Genomic DNA, 21,269 nt, shown 5'->3' on the forward strand with positions numbered 1-21,269 from the left:
CTTGAACCCTGTAATAATCCTGGATCTAGCTGTCGGACAGTTTTTTGTATAGAGATCTCAGAAATGCAGTGTAACTACGTAACATTTCGTGTCTCCTTATGTTACGGGGTGAAAACAGTTTTCATGGGCACACAAATCCAAAATAATATATGTATTGCAAAATGTAATGCTTCTAACCTTACCTTGATACTGAAAACCTAAATCGATACTGACATTTGGTGTCCAGCTGATCAGTTACACCTTGATATTTTCACACATCATCATCTGATTCAGGAAGGAATTTTCCGAATGACAGTCAAGTGACGAACAGCTGTTGTGATAGTGCATGCGATGCAACAACAGCCCAAGTGCTGGAAAAAAAGGTGTTCAAGAGGAATGTCCACAAAATGTTGGTGTCTCATTCCTTACGCCGGTGAAGACAGTTGTGGCTGGATCCACGTTAGATCTAATATCCCTAGTGAATTGATGTTGATCATCTGTTGTTGTCTGCTTGATTTACAGCAGGGGCTCCTTAGATTTAACAGACAAAGCATCAAGCTAATAAATTCATGTTTTTGTGCCTCGGATTGGACACCGAGTCTAGTGTGCGCAATTGTTAGGATAGACTATTGTGCAACATCCAACGCTATTCCTATTAATTATTCTGGATATAATGACAACAAATTACATAGCCTAGTGGGCTTATTCACAAAATGATCTGGTAATGAAATAAAACAATTCAAGTACTGGAATAGGCCTACCTTGAAAATCAGACATTTCCTCAATTTGGTGCTTGAAAAGTCCTTGTAATTCTTGTAGACAATTTATAAGTTCTCCTGCTCCCTTATAATTATCTGTGATTTCATTTTTGATCCATTGTTGTGAGAAGTGGCCACTTTTGTTTGTTTCCCGCCACTTAAATTGGTGTTAAAAATGCTGAGCATCTCTTTAGCACAGACAGACCTCTCCCCATCTTTACAACAATCGAATCAATATGCCTTGACCATGACCATTTACAGTCTAAATTGACACCAAGAAGTTTAGTCTCCTCAACTTGCTCAACAGCCACATCATTACCAGATTTAGCTGAGGTCTAGAACTTAGGGAATGATTCGTACCAAATACAACGCTTTTAGTTTTAGATATGTTCAGGACTAGTTTATTACTAGCCAACCATTCCAAAACTGTGATAAGTACGACAGAGAAAACAAGGCCCATATATTCCTGTTTCTCACAAAAGATGGTTTCAGTTCTGTCCCTCCTCTGTTCTGTGTTTCATATCATTTCACTGCAACTCATCAACCATATTTAATTACAAAGTAGACCACTACACTCATAACAAAGGTTCATCTGAAGTGTGCGTTTAGACTCAATGCCTTGGCACCTGGGAATGGCAACAAGAAAAGCAGACACAGTCATAACCTTCCCTTAAGTCAAGATGCTAAGCTACAGGACTGTTTTGCTAGCACAGACTGGAACATGTTCCGGGATCCTTCAGATAGCATTGAGGAGTACACCACATCAGTCACTGGCTTCATCAATAAGTGCATCGATGACGTCGTCCCCACAGTGACCGTATGTACATACCCCAACCAGAAGCCATGGATTACAGGCAACATCCGCACTGAGCTAAAGGGTAGAGCTGCCGCTTTCAAGGAGCGGGACTCTAACCCGGACGCTTATAAGAAATCCCGCTATGCCCTCCAACAAACCATCAAACAGGCAAAGAGTCAATACAGGACTAAGATTGAATCGTACTACACCGGCTCTGACGCTCGTCGGATGTGGCAGGGCTTGAAAACTATTATAGACTACAAAGGGAAGCACAGCCGCGAGCTGCCCAGTGACACAAGCCTACCAGACGAGCTAAACCACTTCTATACTCGCTTCGAGGCAACCAACACTCAAACATGCATGAGAGCACCAGCTGTTCCGGATGACTATGTGATCACGCTCTCCGTAGCCGATGTGAGTAAGACTTTTAAGCAGGTCAACCTTCACAAGGCCGCAGGGCCAGACGGATTACCAGGACGTGTACTCCGAGCATCTGCTGACCAACTGGCAAGTGTCTTCACCGACATTTTCAGCATGTCCCTGACTGAGTCTGTAATACCAACATGTTTCAAGCAGACCACCATAGTCCCCGTGCCCAAGGACACTAAGATAACCTGCCTAAATGACTACCGACCCATAGCACTGACGTCTGTAGCCATGAAGTGCTTTGAAAGGCTGGTCATGGCTCACATCAACACCGTTATCCCAGAAACCCTAGACCCACTCCAATTTGCATACCGCCCCAACAGATCCACAGATGATGCAATCTCTATTGCACTCCACACTGCCCTTTCCCACCTGGACAAGAGGAACACCTACGTGACAATGCTATTCATTGACTACAGCTCAGCGTTCAACACCATAGTGCCCTCCAAGCTCATCACTAAGCTAAGGATCCTGGGACTAAACACCTCCCTCTGCAACTGGATCCTGGACTTCCTGACGGGCCGCCCCCAGGTGGTAAGGGTAGGTAACAACACATCTGCCACGCTGATCCTCAACACGGGGGCCCCTCAGGGGTGCGTGCTCAGTCCCCTCCTGTACTCCCTGTTCACCCATGACTGCATGGCCAGGCACAACTCCAACACCATCATTAAGTTTGCCGACGACACAACAGTGGTAGGCCTGATCACAGACAACGATGAGACAGCCTATAGGGAGGAGGTCAGAGACCTGGCCGTGTGGTGCCAGGATAACAACCTCTCCCTCAATGTGACCAAGACAAAGGAGATGATTGTGGACTACAGGAAAAAAAAGAGGACTGAGCACGCCCCCATTCTCATCGACGGGGCTGTAGTGGAACAGGTTGAGAGCTTCAAGTTCCTTGGTGTCCACATCACCAACAAACTATCATGGTCCAAACACACCAAGACAGTCGTGAAGAGGGCACGACAAAGCCTATTCCCCCTCAGGAGACTGAAAAGATTTGGCATGGGTCCTCAGATCCTCAAAAAGTTATACAGCTGCACCATCGAGAGCATCCTGACTGGTTGCATCACCGCCTGGTATGGCAACTGCTCGGCCTCCGACCGCAAGGCACTACAGAGGTTAGTGCGTACGGCGCAGTACATCACTGGGGCCAAGCTCTATACCAGGCGGTGTCAGAGGAAGGCCCTCAAAATTGTCAAAGACTCCAGCCACCCTAGTCATAGACTGTTCTCTCTGCTACCCCCAAGCCAAAAGGCTTCTCAACAGCTTCTACCCCCAAGCCATAAGACTCCTGAACAGCTAATCATGGCTACCCGGACTATTTGCACTGCCCCCCCACCCCCACCCCATATATTTACACTGCTGCTACTCTGTTAATTATTTATGCATAGTCACTTTAACTCTACCCACATGTACATATTACCTCAACTACGCATGTGGCAAATAAAATTTGATTTGATTTGAGATTTATATTTTGTCTGCCAGCTAGCATCGCCATTGCATCCAATGTAATAGCAGAGAAATAAGAGCAAAATGAAGCAAATTGACATTTATGAGTATTGAATGTTTCAGAGCATACATGTCCAATTTGTCAATGCTCCCCAGCAGCCTAGTGATGCACTTCTGTACAAATTCAACTTCCAGGACCTTTCTAAATGGAGCACTTAATTAGGATAAACTCACAGAGTCTGTCAGCGCACCTCTAGAGACCTGAGACACATGGGGAATGGGGGAATGTAGTAACTATTGCAGCACAGCTCTCACTATACAAGGATAGTACATCAAAGAGGTTTAAACTCAACAGAGTTAGGAAAATGTTAAATGATAATAGAGCATAATGTAGAACTGCAGTCATAAAGCAGTTATCAGATCAACTTTGTTCAGAAACCCAGAGGACAACAGAGAGGATAATATGAGCATCTTCATGCTTCATGCATCTTTTAGCATTCTGCTAAGGTTCCTCTGGGAGAGATTCAAACCATGGGCAGGCTCAATAAAGGCTGGATGCTACTGATAATGGCAACCTGCGGATTAAGGAAGTGTTTCTACTATTTCCTATTCCTGAGGCAATTGTAGCAGGACACTTTGAGCACTGACGTGAATCAATGTAGGTCCTACAGCTATGGAGGTTTGTTTGTTTTCTCGGCACAGGAATGCAGATGCCGAGCATGCTTGTGCATCAGAATTAGGCCTACATTTTTTGAATAATTTTCTGGCCTAGGCTGCACCGGACCCTTCTTCCCAACAGCTAAAGGTCCCGAAGCTTTTGCGCATGTGCGGGATTCTCACTGGCGAATGCCTCTAGTTTAATAAAGTTAGATCAAAGCTGAATCAACGTCTGCAAGATCACATTATGATCTACATTATGCACACACTTTTGTGGCCTCCCTTTACATTTATCACTGCCAGTTTTACTGGTGAAACGTCCATGCAGCATCTGCATGCCAACCATTTCATCTCAATCAGTTTCATGGGGATATGCATTTAGATCATGTAGCCTACAGTGAGTGAATTGTAGAGTAGATGGTGTTAACAAACTGTAACATACCTGTGTTTTGTTTCAATCAAAGCACATATTTTGCCTAGTGCTGCGCACTGTTGAGTTGTGGCCACATGAGAGAAAAATGTGACAATTCGCACAATCATCCTAAAATCTCATAAGAAATTAGTTGGTGTTTTTTGTCTTACAGTAACGTCATACTATGCTATTATATTCGGTTCTGTTATGTAGAACACTATCATTAAGTGATCTTGCAGACATCGATTCAGCTTTGATCTAACTAATTAACGAGAGCCATTTGCCAGAGTAGCCTGTTCTCTGAGCAGCCGAACGAGTAGAGCAGAGACTGTGCATAAAGTAGAGAATCCTTCTCTAGCTGTTGGGAAGAAGGATCCGGAAAAGTCGGATCTGTGGCCACTCCGATTAATTTAACACTGCCTTAGTGTAACACATATACAGTACCAGTCAAAAGTTTTAGAACACCTACTCATTCAAGGGGTTTTCTTTATTTTTTACTATTTTCTACATTGTAGAATAATAGTGAAGAGATCAAAACTATGAAATAATGCATATGTAATCATGTAGTAACCAAAAAAGTGTTAAACAAATCAAAATATATTTTATATTTGAGATTCTTCAAAGTAGCCACCCTTTGCCTTGGTGACAGCTTTGCACACTCTTGGCATTCTCTCAACCAGCTTCACCTGGAATGCTTTTCCAACAGTCTTGAAGGAGTTCCCACATATGCTGAGCACTTGTTGGCTGCTTTTCCTTCACTCTGCAGACCAACTCATCCCAAACATTTACATTTACATTTTAGTCATTTAGCAGACGCTCTTATCCAGAGCGACTTACAGTTAAGTGAGTGCATACATTTTCATACTGGCCCCCCGTGGAAATCGAACCCACAACCCTGGCGTTGCAAACGCCATGCTCTACCAACTGAGCTACATCCCTGCCGGCCATTCCCAAGTTCCATATGTGTTATTTCATAGTTTTGATGTCTTCACTATTATTCTACAATGTAGAAAATAGTAAAAAATAAAGAAAAACCCTTGAATGAGTAGGTGCGTCCAAACTTTTGACTGGTACTGTATATATATTTAACACACATCTTAGGCTACAGTTTCCCATTAGTAATAGGCTATTATGCAAAAAAGAGAATCCATCTAGAAAAACTGTTTTGCTTGTATTTATCCATGACTAATGGTGAAATAAATTAATCACATTCCCTCCAAACCCTTTATTTCACCATCACTAACTCTTTTTTGTTGTTGTTTGTTGCAAGTATCAATAAGATCTGCCTATTCTCAGCCTAGGCTACTCAGTGTTGTAATAACCTCCAACCCTATAATAATGCAGTATGAAGAACAGAACTAAAACAAACCTTTTCAAGCAGTAAATAAGGTAAAAGTATGGTCATTAAAGGGTACATCATTCACCTCCTCCCCTCAGCGTTAAGTCGCTGATCATTTCAGACACTTCCGTGCAGAAGTGGCGGAAATACGTCAGTTGTTCAGGGTACTAGGATATACTGTACAAACGAAAATGCAATGTAGGGCGAAGTGGGCTTTAAATCTAACGTGTGTTTTAACACCATTTACCCAACGTTTTACTCAAGATCAACGGGCCATTCGAACCAACCATATCAACCAAGGAAAGAAGCATTCGAGGCTGGATTTATTTAGAAACAACACCGACTCAGGAAAGGCGAATCGTTGGGGTTTGCTTACTTTGGCGTGAATATTGACAAGCTTTGAACAAATAACGTTAGCCTGTGAATGAATGATTCTACAAATCACGGAATTCATTGAGTTGTGTGGATTATTCATGTATCTCTCTTTTGCATATCTAAGGCCAGAGTAACAATCAATCAATCGGCCAAACACCATCAAAGTGAGAGGTTGTTTAGGCTATTTTACTTAAACAAACTGGATCCCTCTAGCCAAGCACAATCGTTTTTTATTAAGATATCGCAGTGGACTGACCATAGATTTGTCCGGGCGGTGATGGAAGAAGAACAGTCCGACATGATACAGCGTTGTAGCTTTGTCTGACAGGTCGCTCTGTCGCAGCCTGGAAACAATCCAAGCAAAAAAGTTGCAAACCAAGTTAATATTATTGTAAGAGTTACACTCTAGGCGCAACAAAGTAACAATCTGCTGTCGTGGTGGTGCCATTAGAAAGGCAGCCACGGTTCGCATTCTAGTCGAAACCATCCTTCGAAAATGTTCTTGTCTGTTATTGTTGGATCGAGGATTCTCTCAGATCGTTTATTTAATTTGTAAAACAAAGTAAGTGCTGTTCTGCACACTGCTACTTCACATGGACAAAGAACGAATTTCGCTCTGTCGTGTGGTATTCGCCTCGGCTCTGAGTTCTAAAATGGACGGGAAAATAAAGCGCAGCCGGAGGTCAAGATCTCAACGAGACCGCGTGCGAAGAGGGGATGCGATTGACAGGAATTACCAAAACCGGAGTCCATCATCTGGCTCTGACCGAGGGCAAAGCACGGTCAAGAATAAGGCCCTGTGTAAATATAGAAAAATTACCAACTTGCATTATGTCCGGCCCCCGCGCCCCTCTCGGAGAAAGAGACGAGGGTCAGTGTCACAGGAGGAGGACATTATTGATGGATTTGCCATAGCCAGCTTTCTCAGTCTGGATGCTTTAGAGGTAAGAACGTTGGCCTACAGTATGTATGTTGTTTTTGACACACTTTTGTATGTTTGGGCATGATGCACATAAGTCGATAAGTCGATTAAATCTTCCTGTGTGGCCCTCGTGGCTCAATATGATCTCTGCCAGGGTTATGTGCAGTTGACCAGGTTATCTCCATTGTGATTTTGTGTAAAAGTTATATAATAACCATTTTATGTAACACTGTATAGGCTATCTACAATGTAAATATACTGTACCTGCCTTGTAACAAGGTTTTCAGGACATTGCTGTAAACACACATTGGTTGGTTTGCAGGGCCAATATGCTGAGAGGCTGATGACTGAACATATGCTGTTAGGTTACTATTGATTTATTCCAACAACAGCCATTATGATGCTTTGAGGTGTCACTCAGTCCATGTATTTCTATAGATCAGACTTACTTCCATTACAGAAGAATGGTTTTTATTGATTCACAACTGCACACTGGATGGTTTGGTCAATGTCATGATAATTCCTGGTGTTTGTCAGAGAGAACTGGTAGATGTCACACATTTTGAATATGTTCTGATTTGCTGATGGTCCACAAATGGGCCTATGCTTGACCCATTTTTAAAGAAAGCTCCTCTCTTTCTCTTAAATGCTTCCGAGTGCAGTGTTCATCAGCAGGAGTTTTAGTGTATATGATTTTTTCCACCTTGCCAGTTCGGGGATTCAAACCAGCGACCTTTCGGGTTACTGGCCCAACGCTCTTAACCGCTAGGCTACCACAGGGACATATGTCAAAAGAGATACAAAATAGACAATAATAAAGGCATTGGATACTTCTATGTTCAAGAAAACCAAGTGCTTGAAATGCTTGAAAATGACCTTTTCCTCTTAATGCTTCCCGCCAGATGGTGACTAACAGTAAACATGATAAATGGTATCAAAGTGACACTGTGTGAAAGACAACCCGGCAGTAAAAAGCCAGAGCTGACTCAGTGAGTGGTGCATATGGCCCTGACAGAAGACTCATTATCATTCTGATTCATTTACTGTCTAGAAAGAGAAACTTATTGTTATACCAAATGTCAGGGGCGCAAAACAAGACGGGACTCAACAGAATCTTCTCTCATCGATAATGATGATCATTATCTATTCCTGTCAACCCTTGCTTCTCAGAAGTAACTCATGGAATTGCTTTGCTATATGGATACACAGTAGTCGGCTAACTGTACATTAATCACTGTAGAAACAGCTGCTGCATACAGCTGTTGCATATTGTCAACATCATTTCCAGTATATTCTGGATGAGGATGACTGATGATGACTCCAGCGCAACATGACCCTGGCCTGGATTGTAATAAAGGAGGCCTGCATAATTGTATAATGATTGTTGCAGTGAGTGCTGTAACTTAGATGGTGTAACTCACCAGGACATGACTCTGGTTTGTTTGCACAGGGTTAGTTTCATTAGCTCTGTAACCAGCTAGTCTGGCTTTGTCACTAGTCTAAATGTATGTATGAATGAGGGACGCCTGCAGCAGCTCTACCCTTTAAACGGCGAAACGCTTCTCTGTTATACAGTCTGTTCTCTTCTCTAGCTCTGCTCTGCCAGCAGAGAGAATCTCTCCCTGCTCTCTCTCTTTTTTTATGATGACTGAGCTCCTAGGATTTCACCAGATAGAATTACATTAATACTAAATCTAGGATTAGTCATTTGTAAAGCGAGCTGTCAGACTGTTACAAGTGTTTAATATCCTACTGCAGTAGGGCCCCCAAGCAGACATTTCGACATCCTATTTGCAGAAATAAAAGGATATGTTTGATGTGTTCTCGGAGTCCACCCTCCCAGTCAGGTGTGTACTGTACACCCCAGAGGTGATGCCATCTAAGTAACTGTTTGATAAACACTACCAGTGTGTCAAAAGCTAAAGGTTAATTGAATAGGCAGCAACACGTGAGAAACACTGTCGCAGAGCATTCTACACACACTGCTCTCGGTGTATTTTTGTTGTTGTTGCTATATTCAAGATTATTTCTGTGGCGGAACTTGTACAGGCAGTGGTCTTATTTTATCAAGAAGCATATCATTGAAATATTCCAGCTATTGGTTGGTAAATCTCTAGTGCTTCTTTATTACAGCCATGGCCCTGCTGCATAGTTAATGTGCACCAGCCTCCCAGATCTCTGGCCCATCTGTCCAGCTGAGAGCTCTCCAGGCAGTCAAGAGGGGGAAAGGCTGCTGCTCCACAGCTCCTCGTCTCTTTGTGGTGTGTGTCTGTCTGTTCGGAGAATGCTTTTTACAAGCTCCTTGTGTGGACAAGATTGAGAAAGTGCTTGGGTTTCAGGGGACCTGCAAGGACTTTAAACAAGCAGGTGTCACTTGTCTGTGTATGTGAATGTGTTCACTGACAGCTGATAATATGGTGTGCTTTCAGGAAAGCCGTGCTTTTGCTTTCATCCTTTTTTCAGTAGAATCAATCTTCTAGTTCTAGGAACACTGAAAATACCTCTCTGTGGCCATATTTCTGTGGCCTGTTCAGTTTGCCTGAATATAGTCCCACAACTAGGTTAGTGTGTTACTCCCTCAGGCCCTCATTGATTTACCCTCCTCTATGTTATCTGTCCTTGCCACCCCCCTTAGTCTCCAGCTAGACTCTTATGTCCAAGGATTACATTCTCCTCTCTTAAGCATGGTGGTAGCACAATGATTTCACTCAGCCAAATAATGCTGAACGTTTCATGTTTTACCCCTGTTCGTCACAGTTCCACATAATGGACAACTTGCAGGGCCGCAGGCCGCAGTTGTAAAAGTGTGTGTGTGTGTGTGTGTCCATCTCTCCCTGGGCCCACCGCCCAGCCAGGCTGTGAGACAGGAAACAGGCTGACTCTCCCTGCCATAAACCCCCTCTGTGATTTCCTAGCCTTTGTTCTGCTGCTGTCGGCTTGTGCTGTAAATAAACCATCAGTCGCCCTGAACGGCCTGGAACTGACATGGAACACCATTATGTCTGTCTGTTGCAGTGCGCTGACAGACTGACAGACAGAGAGAGACGGCTAGTTTTATTTAGAAAATGAAAATGTAGAATGTACTGCTACTGCATGACCTCAATCCACTGGTTTAATAATGACTGTTGGCCCCATTTTGTGGATATATACTATTTAGCCCTGATAAGTAGGGCTATCTGCCGAATATGGTACAGTGCCAAATTTAGAGTTCCAGGGCGTAGTGCAAACACTCTCTTGTTTAACTCTTTCTCTCTCTCGCTCTCTCGCTCTCTCTTTTTTTTTGGTCACCCCTGTGTGTCTGCCTGTGTTGGGTTTTCAGCTCTACTGCTTTGCAGTTAGGTTAGGGTTCCACTACAATGCCCAAAGCTGAGGAGATGATCCCAGTGTAATGTCAGGAGGCCATTGTGAATAGGCTCTCTGAGGAAAAGTCATCATTAGGTACTGATGGTGTGTAATCTAATTGTCTTAGTACCTGGCAGAAGAGGGGAGCAGAGGCATTAATCAAGCCACTATAAACAGCCATCAAGGATAGCACAGTTATGTTTTACTCTAGCCTATGTCTGTATTGCCTAAACATACACTGAGTGTACAAAACATTAAGAACACCTTCCTAATATTGAGTTGCCCTCAGAACAGCCTCAATTTGTCAGGGCATGGACTCTACAAGGTGTCGAAAGCGTTCAATGTTCCAATGCTTCCCACAGTTGTGTCAAGTTGGCTGGATGTCCTTTGGATGGTGGACCATTCTTGATACACACGGGAAACTGTTGAGCGTGAAAAACCCAGCAGCGTTGCAGTTCTTGACACAAACCGGTGCACCTGGCACATACTACCATACCCTGTTCAAAGGCACTGAAATCTTTTGTCTTGCCCATTCACCCTCTTAATGGCACACATACACAATCCATGCCTCAATTGTCTCAAGGCTTAAAAATCCTTCTTTAACCTGCCATCTCCACATCTATACTGATTGAAGTGGATTTAACAGGTGACATCAATAAGGGATCATAGACTGACCAGGTGAATCCAGGTGAAAGCTATGTCATGTACAGTTGAAGTCGTAAGTTTACATACACCTTAGCCAAATACATTTAAACTCAGTTTTTCACAATTCCTGACATTTAATCCTAGTACAAATTCCCTGTTTTAGGTCAGTTAGGATCACCACTTTATTGAAATGTCAGAATAATAGTAGAGATAATTATTTATTTTAGCTTTTATTTCTTTCATCACATTCCCAGTGGGTCAGAAGTTTACATACACTCAATTAGTATTTGGTAGCATTGCCTTTAAATTGTTTAACTTGGGTCAAACGTTTCGGGTAGCCTTCCACAAGCTTCCCACAATAAGTTGAGTGAATTTTGGCCCATTCCTCCTGACAGAGCTGGTGTAACTGAGTCAGGTTTGTAGGCCTCCTTGCTCGCACACGCTTTTTCAGTTCTGCCCGCAAATGTTCTATAGGATGAGGTCAGGGCTTTGTGATGACCACTCCAATACCTTGACTTTGTTGTCCTTAAGCCATTTTGCCTCAACTTTGGAAGTATGCTTGGGGTCATTTGGAAGACCATTTGCGACCAAGCTTTAACTTCCTGACTGATGTCTTGAGATGTTGCTTCAATATATCCACATAATTTTGCTTCCTCATGATGCCATCTATTTTGTGAAGTGCACCAGTCCCTCCTGCAGCAAAGCACCCCCACAGCATGATGCTGCCACCCCGTGCTTCGCGGTTGGGATGGTGTTCTTCGGCTTGCAAGCAATCCCCTTTTTCCTCCAAACATAACGATGGCCATTATGGCCAAACAGTTCTATTTTTGTTTCATCAGACCAGAGGACATTTCTCAAAAAGTACGATCTTTGTCCCCGTGTGCAGTTGCAAATGGTAGTCTGGCTTTTTTATGGCAGTTTTGGAGCAGTGGCTTCTTCCTTGCTGAGCGGCCTTTCAGGTTATGTCGATATAGGACTCATTTTACTGTTGATATATATACTTTTGTACCTGTTTCCTCCAGCATCTTCACAAGGTCCTTTGCTGTTGTTCTGGGATTGATTTGCACTTTTCGCACCAAAGTACGTTCATCTCTAGGAGACAGAACGCGTCTCCTTCCTGAGCGGTATGACAGATGCGTGGTCCCATGGTGTTTATACTTGCATACTATTGTTTGTACAGATGAACGTGGTACCTTCAGGCATTTGGAAATTGCTCCCAAGGATGAACCAGACTTGTGGAGGTCTACCATTCTTTTTCTGAGTTCTTGGCTGATTTATTTTGATTTTCCCATGATGTCAAGCAAAGAGGTTTGTTGTCTGTCTGCTTTTGTCAGCAGGAACATCTAATCAAAGTTCTGATTATGATCACTTGTCAGTGTCTGTCTTTTATCTGATTCACCTGAGCTGGCAGTGCAGATAATGTGTTGAGTCGATGAACAGTAAGTCAGACATGATTCTGTATGATACTGATATCACACTTATGAATGACAACATCAGTCTATAAAAGCACTGAATGTCCTTGAATATATCTGTACTTGGCAGAAGCGTTGTAGCTGTGTTGTACTGCACAGAGAAAGAGAAGCTCCACGTTGAAATCACTCATTGTTTCACACAGTTATGTGTCATTGTGTTTCTCCACCTCCCTGGACAGTTACCAAGCATGTCTGATCAAAACAATCACTGCTAGCTTGGCTCTGAATTAGCATCAGGCATACACATCTGTGGAGAGGCAGAGGGGGAGAAACTAAACTAACCCAAAGACCAAACAAGGGCTGAATGAGAGAGAGTGGGTGAAAATAATCTGGGATAGATCTGTTTTTCCAGCTACACTGAATACAATAGGCATGTATCCTCTAAGAATAAAGACAACAGCCATCCAGGGACTGTAGATAGTCTAGATACTGTGATATGTGGACAGAATGTACAGTAGTGTTTACATATAGATCTAGGTGATAATAAACTGGCTCCATTTTCAGCTCTTGTGTTTATCATTACTGTAGGTTGTGAGACAAGAAAAGTGACATTATGTTCTATTACAATTTCATAATGTTTATTTTTTGCCCACCAGTACCTCCTTAAAATATGTTTGACAGTTGATGTGACAAAGTAGCCTACACATTTACACTTGTAAGGCAAAGCCATGGCAGTGTCAGAATATTTATGACTTGTCTCCAGTCCATTACTGGTGTATAAATTGCAATCAGTCAGTGCAGGTCCAGTAATTCAGTAGCAGGACCTGTGACCTTAGGCTGTTGGATGTGTCATGGGAAATAGAGTTTTAAGTGTCTAATTACCACTACCACTTAATTATGTGTCACAAGCACTGTGGGAAATGACATGCCAACTCCATTTCAGCATTCAAATAATCAAGTGATTATGAACCTAGTGTACCTATAGCCACTCTCAGTGGTGTAAAGTACTTCAGTAAAAATACTTTAAAGTACTACTTTAGTAGTTTTTTGGGGTATCTGTACTTTACTTTACTATTTATATTTTTGACTACTTTAACTTTTATTACATTCCTAAAGAAAATAATGTACCTTTTACTCCATACATTTTCCCTGACACCCAAAAGTACTCGTTATATTTTGAATGCTTAGCAGGACAGGAAAATGGTCTAATTCACACACTTATCAAGAGAACATCTCTGGTCATTCCTACTGCCTCTGACCTGGTGGGCTCATGAAACACATGCTTCATTTGTAAACGATGTCTGAGTGTTAGCATGGCCCTGGCTAGCCATAAATTAAAAAAACAAGAAAATGGTGTCGCCTGGTTTGCTTAATATAAGGAATTTGAAAAGATTTATACTTTTAATACTTAAGTCTATTTTTGCAATTACATTTACTTTTGATACTTATGAATATTTAATCCAAATACTTTTAGACTTTGACTCAAGTAGGATTTTACTGGGTGACTTTCACTTTTACTTGAGTCATTTTCTATTAAGGTATCTTTACTTTTACTCAAGTATGACAATTGGGTACTTTTTCCACCACTGGCCACACTACAGATGGCATCTTTAAAAGTCACAGGCATTTAAAGTGAACCTTGTACCAGAAGATGTTGGCCTATAGTGGCATGTGATCGAACAGTTCCTAATGACAGAAAGCGGTCTAGCTGGGGATGTTGGGATGGATGGAGTGCTTGATCTATGGACAGGCTGTTAACACTATTATCTCTGTCGTGGTCAGGAGGATAAAGACAAATAATCATGCATATAAATGCAGATGATCTACAGTGTGTACATGAGGTAGAGCCATGGACTGTATCTCCTCAGGCCTCTAGGACTTAAGCTGTTAAACAGCTAAGCAGCAGCTGTGTTATCTGTAGACCTGTAGCTTTACACACAGCTTAGGAATCCATCATGAATCTAATGGTGCAATGCCCAGGAACATCAGATCTGCTAGGTCCACGCTCCTACAGTGCAGTGCTTTAATAAATGAACATAGGAAGGAATAACTGTAGGCATAGTAACTGATCTTTCCAGATATCTAGAAGGAACTGTGCACTACTGTCTTGTATGATATCGTGTCATGGGAAAATTGCTCTCTGAAATTAGCTATCTATTACTCTGGTAAAGACATGTTAGCGGATGCTATTAGCTTTATACTGTTAACTGACTGACTCTGTTGTACCCCTGCTTGCGTTGCACCTTTGAAATCTATGTCACATCAATAGAGTTAGTGATTTACAGAGCAGTTAATGGAGGCTGAAGCAGCACTTACTGTGCCATTGGCTGATTGGACGTAAATTGGATTTGAATAGAATACTGTAACCTCCCCCTTGTTTCCCTGGCCTCTTCTATCTCATGTCTTTTGTGGAACGTTTGCAGGCCAGGTTATGTTCAGCTACCTGGTGAGAGCTGATATGTGAGGTCTGATTGCAGAAGCTGTGGCACATGAGCTGTTAATAGCTTGATTTTCATGTCTTCTGTTCACCGAGGAGAGACCGTGTTATAACATGCATGTTACTGCCATTCACTTTTGGCTTCATGGATGGTGAGAGTGACTGGATGGAGGTACATATGTGATAGTGGAACTTGATGAGAGCATTCCATCCACTGAATCCTTTGTAAGCCGCTGGGCTTTACCTGGGATTTAGATCCAATGTTCGCTCTCAAAGCCATTCTCACTGCAAACCCTAACCTGGATTTAGCTGGTTTCACCCTATTCTATTCATTGTAGCTGGCAAAACGGATCTACGCCAGATTATTTTCACCCACTCTCTCTCATTCAGCCCTTGTTTGGTTTTTGGGTTAGTTTAGTTTCTCCCCCTCTCCCCCTCTGCCTCTCCACAGATGTGTATGCCTGATGCTAATTCAGAGCCAAGCTAGCAGTGATTGTTTTGATCAGACATGCTTGGTAACTGTCCAGGGAGGTGGAGAAACACAATGACACATAATTTACCACACGCCGCTAGTCTTTTAGCAGTGCCATGAATATTAATATCACTATGGCAATGGTTGTGGAGATTAGCTCACGGTAGTGCTTTACACTTGTACCATTAGATCACTTGTTTTCATGGATAGCTGAAGCTGTAGGCAGGGGGACGCTGAGCAGGGAATGCTCACAGTTCACACTCGTTGGCTAAGTGAGATTAGTTGTGCTTGCATTGAACAATACCCCAAAAGCCATCGGGGCAGGGGAGTATTTATTGCATTGCTCCTTTCCAAGTTCTCATAGACATCTGTGTCTTAGATGACCTGTAACTGATTATTGTTCATGTTCATTGCTTGCCTCCACTGTGCTTGATAGTATGTACACTACCAGTCAAAAGTTTGGGCACACCTACTCATTCAAGGGTTTTTCTTTATTTTCTTAATTTTTTACATTGTAGAATAATAGTGAAGACATCAACACTATGAAATAACACATATGGAATCATGTAGTAACCAAAAAAGTGTAGCCACCCTTTGCCTTGCTGACAGTGTTGCACACGCTTGGCATTCTCTCAACCAGCTTCATGAGGTAGTCACCTGGAATGCCTTTCAATTAACAGGTGTGCCTTGTTAATTTGTGGAATTTCTTTCCTTCTTAATGCATTTGAGCCAATCAGTTGTGTTGTGACAAGGTGGGGGGGGGGGGGGGGGGGTATACAGAAGATAGCCCTATTTGGCAAAAGGCCAAGTACATTGTCTTGATGACAACTTTGCACACTCTTGGCATTCTCTCAACTAGCTTCATGAGGTAGTCAGCTGGAATGCATTTCAATTAACAGGCGTGCCTTCTTCAAAGTTAATTTGTGGAATTTCTTTCCTTCTTTCAGCCAATCAGTTGTGTTGTGACAAGGTAAGGGGGGGTATACAGAAGATAGCCCTATTTGGTAAATGACCAAGTCCATATTATGGCAAGAACAGCTCAAATAAGCAAAGAGAAATGACAGTCCATCATTACTTTAAGACCTTAAGGACAGTCAATCCGGAAAATTTCAAGAACTTTCTTCAAGTGCAGTCGCAAAAACCATCAAGCGCTATGATGAAACTGTCTCTCATGAGGACCGCCACAGGAATGGAAGACCCAGAGTTCCCTCTGCTGCAGAAGATGTTCATTACAGTTACCAGCCTCAGAAATTACAGCCCAAATAAATGCTTCACAGAGTTCAAGTCACAGACACATCTCAACAACAACTGTTCAGAGGGGACTGTGTGAATCAGGCCTTCATGGTCGATTTGCTGCAAAGAAACCACTACTAAAGGACACCAATAAGAAGAAGAGACCTGCTTGGGCCAAGAAATATGAACAATGGACATTAGACCGGTGGAAATGTGTCCTTTAGTCTGGAGTCCAAATTGGAGATTTTTGGTTCCAACCGCCGTGTCTTTGTGAGACGCGGTGTGGGTGAACGGATGATCTCTGCATGTGTAGTTCCCACCATAAAGCATGGAGGAGGAGGTGTTATGGTGTGGGGGTGCTTTGCTGGTGACACTGTCTGTGATTTATTTAGAATTCAAGGCACACTTAACCAGCATGGCTACCACAGCATTCTGCAGCGATACGCCATCCCATCTGGTTTGCGCTTAGTGGGACTATCATTTGTTTTTCAACAGGACATTGACCCAACACACCTCCAGGCTGTGTAAAGGGCTATTTTACCAAGAAGGAGAGTGATGGAGTGCTGCATCAGATGACCTGGCCTCCACAATCCCCCGATCTCAACCCAATTGAGATGGTTTGGGATGAGTCGGACCGCAGAGTGAAGGAAAAGCAGCCAACAAGTGCTCAGCATATGTGGGAACTCCTTCAAGACTGTTGGAAAAGCATTCCAGGTGAAGCTGGTTGAGAGAATGCCAAGAGTGTGCAAAGATGTCAAGGCAAAGGGTGGCTATTTTAAAGAATCTCAAATATAAAATATATTTTGATTTGTTTAACACTTACTACATGATTCCATATGTGTTATTTCAAAGTTTTGATGTCTTCACTATTATTCTACAATGTAGAAAATAGTAAAAATAAAGAAAAGCCGTTGAATGAGTAGATGTGTCCAAACTTTTGACTGGTACTGTATATCAACACCACTGACAACCCCCTCACAGGCCACTGGCATGGTTAGTCCAGGGGCATTTAGCCCAGACTGCCAAACGCCACAGCCTGACAATGGGCAGCAGCTGGCCGCCCATATTCTAGTCTCACAGGCCTGCCTCATAGGATATGACCTCAATACACAACCATGCCCAGAAGTATCATGAGCTTTGGCTTTTGTTCAATTCTCTTTTTCTTTAAGATGGGTTTTTATTTATTTATTAGAGGTTTTGGATGGATTCCCTTGTCATATTGCTCCCGAGTGGCGCAGCGGTCTAAGGCACTGCATCTCAGTGCTTGATGGTGTTCTTGGGGTCATAGGCAGCATTCCTCCTCCTCCAAACACGGCGAGTTGAGTTGATGCCAAAGAGCTATATTTTGGTCTCATCTGACCACAACACTTTCACCCAGTTCTCCTCTGAATCATTCAGATGTTCATTGGCAAACTTCAGATGGCCCTGTATATGTGCTTTCTTGAGCAGGGGGACCTTGCGGGCGCTGCAGGATTTCAGTCCTTCACGGCGTAGTGTGTTATCAATTGTTTTCTTGGTGACTATGGTCCCAGCTGCCTTGAGATCATTGACAAGATCCGCCTGTGTAGTTCTGGGCTGATTCCTCACTGTTCTCATGATGATTGCAACTCCACGAGGTAAGATCTTGCATGGAGCCCCTGGCCGAGGGAGATTGACAGTTATTTTGTGTTTCTTCCATTTGCGAATAATCGCACCAATTGTTGTCATCTTCTCACCAAGCTGCTTGGCGATGGTCTTGTAGCCCATTCCAGCCTTGTGTAGGTCTACAATCTTGTCCCTGACATCCTTGGAGAGCTCTTTGGTCTTGGCCATGGTGGAGAGTTTGGAATCTGATTGATTCCATATGTGGACAGGTGTCTTTTATACAGGTAACAAACTGAGATTAGGAGCACTCCCTTTAAGAGTGTGTTTATAATCTCAGCACGTTACCTGTATAAAAGACACCTGGGAGCCAGAAATCTTTCTGATTTAGAGGGGGTCAAATACTTATTTCCCTCATTAAAATGCAAATCAATTTATAACATTTTTGACATGCGTTTTTCTGGATTTTGTTGTTGTTATTCTGTCTCTCACTGTTCAAATAAACCTACCATTAAAATTATAGACTGATCATTTCTTTGTCAGTGGGCAAACATACAAAATCAGCAGGGGATCAAATACCTTTTTCCCTCACTGTATGTGTATATATATATATATATATATATATATATATATATATATATATTGACTCATTGTAAGCATTATCATCATCCATACCGAGGTGGCTCTCCTTCTGTGCTGTAGATATTAAGCCTCTTCTGTGTTTGCTCTTTCGTAGGTGGCTCTGAGGAAGAGCACAAAGAGCCTGAGGTCGCAGGAGGGCAAGGAGAAGTGGGAGAGCCAGGTGCTGAAGAAACGGAAGACTGAACAGACTGCTGAGGGGGATGTGATCCCTATGAATGGATTCACTGACAATCGAGCTGACTTTGAGCAGGATGGAGAGAAGGAGCGAGGGAAGGTGAAAAACAGATCAAAGAAGAACAAGCAGGTAGTCTATGGATCAATTAACCTTCATTCTATTTTAATGAATATGCTCTCCTACACACCAAAACCTGTCTACCTCCTAATGTGTGTGGGCATTTTGCCCAGTGAAGTAAAAGAGGTCTTACAGTTTGTCTTCTTAATGGGTTGTTTACCTAGCTAAGAACCTATATGTTAATCTGGAGTTCTTCCTTAGCTGTTTCAAGTCATTCACTTTCAATCCCACAGATATTTTTCTAATGGTGATACGGCTTTTGTCCTGTAAATTTTTTTAATAAAATAGAAAACGTCTCCGTCATGAGGTGTTAATTGTCGGCACCAGACAGTCAATGAACTGTGTAATCGGGTTCATTTCCGAATCTTCTCATCCTGGTCTAGTAATTGCCTCACACAAGCCTCTCTGCTTTGCAGGAAGTTAGGAGGGAGCCACACAGGAAACGAGGGCCAATAAAAAGATGAGATAAGGTGCTTTGTGAAGAGGTTCCTCCTCAGCGCAGGATGTGTCTGTGTTTGTAACAGAGAGCACACCAGGCAAACACACACTTATACCTACTCCATATCAGTCCCTGGCCTAGCCAATTCCTGCACCTCAATCTGTATGTGTCGATCAGATACTACTTGTTGTAAGGTATCGCCTAGACGACCCCTTGTGGATCTCTCGTGTTCTGAACAGTATGCAAAACAGTATGTTGGGTGGTAGCCTCCTATGCAATACAGGAGAGAGCTATTATCAGGTTTGTTTCTAAATGTATTTTGTTCCTTGAATTTACTGTTTATCTTAGCACACTGTAGGTAAATGGGATCTACTCTACGAAATGGATGAATCCTACTCACACTTGTTCAATCGAGCAGTTTAATTGTGTCACTGAAGCAACCTCCAGAGTGCTCTAGGGAGTAGAATGACCTCAGAACATCCTTTCTTCTGTTTCACCTGACTACCAGGAAGAGCATGTACTTTGCTGCAGCACGTTGCACATTGACACAGCACATTCACTGTGTCAAATCAAGTCATGAGACTAGCTGGAAGATGGCTGTTTGACATGTTCACTGCCGCTGTAAAATCCCACCTATGCTATTTAATCATTTTTACACGAACACACACACACACACACACACACACACACACACACACAGGAGATAGACATACAGTGTTCTGTGCCTGCCTGTCAAAGCAGTGAAGTGTAGCAGTCAAATTAACACTGCAGGATGGGCTGAACATTATGGAACGGTAGCTTTAAACCATGAAACCCCAGATCAACACCACATTATTATACTGTTCCTGTGTCATGAAACAACTTGCTCTCTCCTGAATCAATATCTGTATAAAATCTGCATTATGCTGCATGGATCATTCAAGGTCTCCATTCCAACCTAATGTTGGTGTGTGTGTGTGTGTGTGTGTGTGTGTGTGTGTGTGTGTGTGTGTGTGTGTGTGTGTGTGTGTGTGTGTGTGTGTGTGTGTGTGTGTGTGTGTGTGTGTGTGTGTGTGTGTGTGCGTGTGCGTGTGCGTGTGCGTGTGCGTGTGCGTGTGCGTGTGCGTGTGCGTGTGCGTGTGCGTGTGCGTGTGCGTGTGTGTGTGTGTGTGTGTGTGTGTGTGTGTGTGCACGCGCGCGCCCATTTATGCATGCACTGCATTGATCTTGCCTTTAAAGAAAAGCCACCTCCGGCTCTGAGATGGGTCAGGGCTAGGGCTAATTGCCCATCACGGTCAGTGAATGAGTCTGGACATGAACTCTGCTTATTTTAAATCGGGTTAACTGTGTCATTGAAATGGATGTCCTCACTGATGTGTAGTCAATCACTCCTGTAATACACCAGTGCCCTCTGGTGGGCCAAATTCTCTTCTGGGCAGAGGGGCTATGAGCTGGTAAATTCCCTGTCTACCAACTCAATGTTATGTAGATAAACCTGGACTCAAAGAAATTATGATAATTAGTTAAATTGGAAGCCTTTGAGTGAGGGATTGATCTGTCCTCTGGGTCTGTCCCTCAGGTGAAGGGGCTTCTGGGAAGGCAAGACAGAGCTGAGGTCACCAGAACACAGGGCACGCCTCAGAGAAGCAACTCTAAAGAACACCACAGTGAGGTATGAA

General features: G+C 42.9%; 1 protein-coding gene across 1 annotated transcript in view; it reads left to right on the forward strand.

Annotated features, from left to right (window-relative positions):
- The first annotated feature begins 6,005 nt into the window (after positions 1 to 6,005).
- The window catches only part of LOC311127181 (autism susceptibility gene 2 protein homolog), a 29,174-nt gene continuing 13,910 nt past the window's right edge, over positions 6,006 to 21,269 (forward strand). Inside the window, exons 1-3 of the mRNA XM_084158965.1 lie at positions 6,006 to 7,138; positions 18,975 to 19,184; positions 21,170 to 21,262. Coding sequence (XP_084015091.1) covers positions 6,788 to 7,138; positions 18,975 to 19,184; positions 21,170 to 21,262 — 654 coding nt within the window. The 5' untranslated portion in view covers positions 6,006 to 6,787. The remainder of the gene's footprint in view (positions 7,139 to 18,974; positions 19,185 to 21,169; positions 21,263 to 21,269) is intronic.

The sequence above is a fragment of the Coregonus lavaretus genome (genome assembly GCF_964263955.1).
Source record: "Coregonus lavaretus genome assembly, chromosome: 4".
Classification (NCBI taxonomy): Eukaryota; Metazoa; Chordata; class Actinopteri; order Salmoniformes; family Salmonidae; genus Coregonus; species Coregonus lavaretus.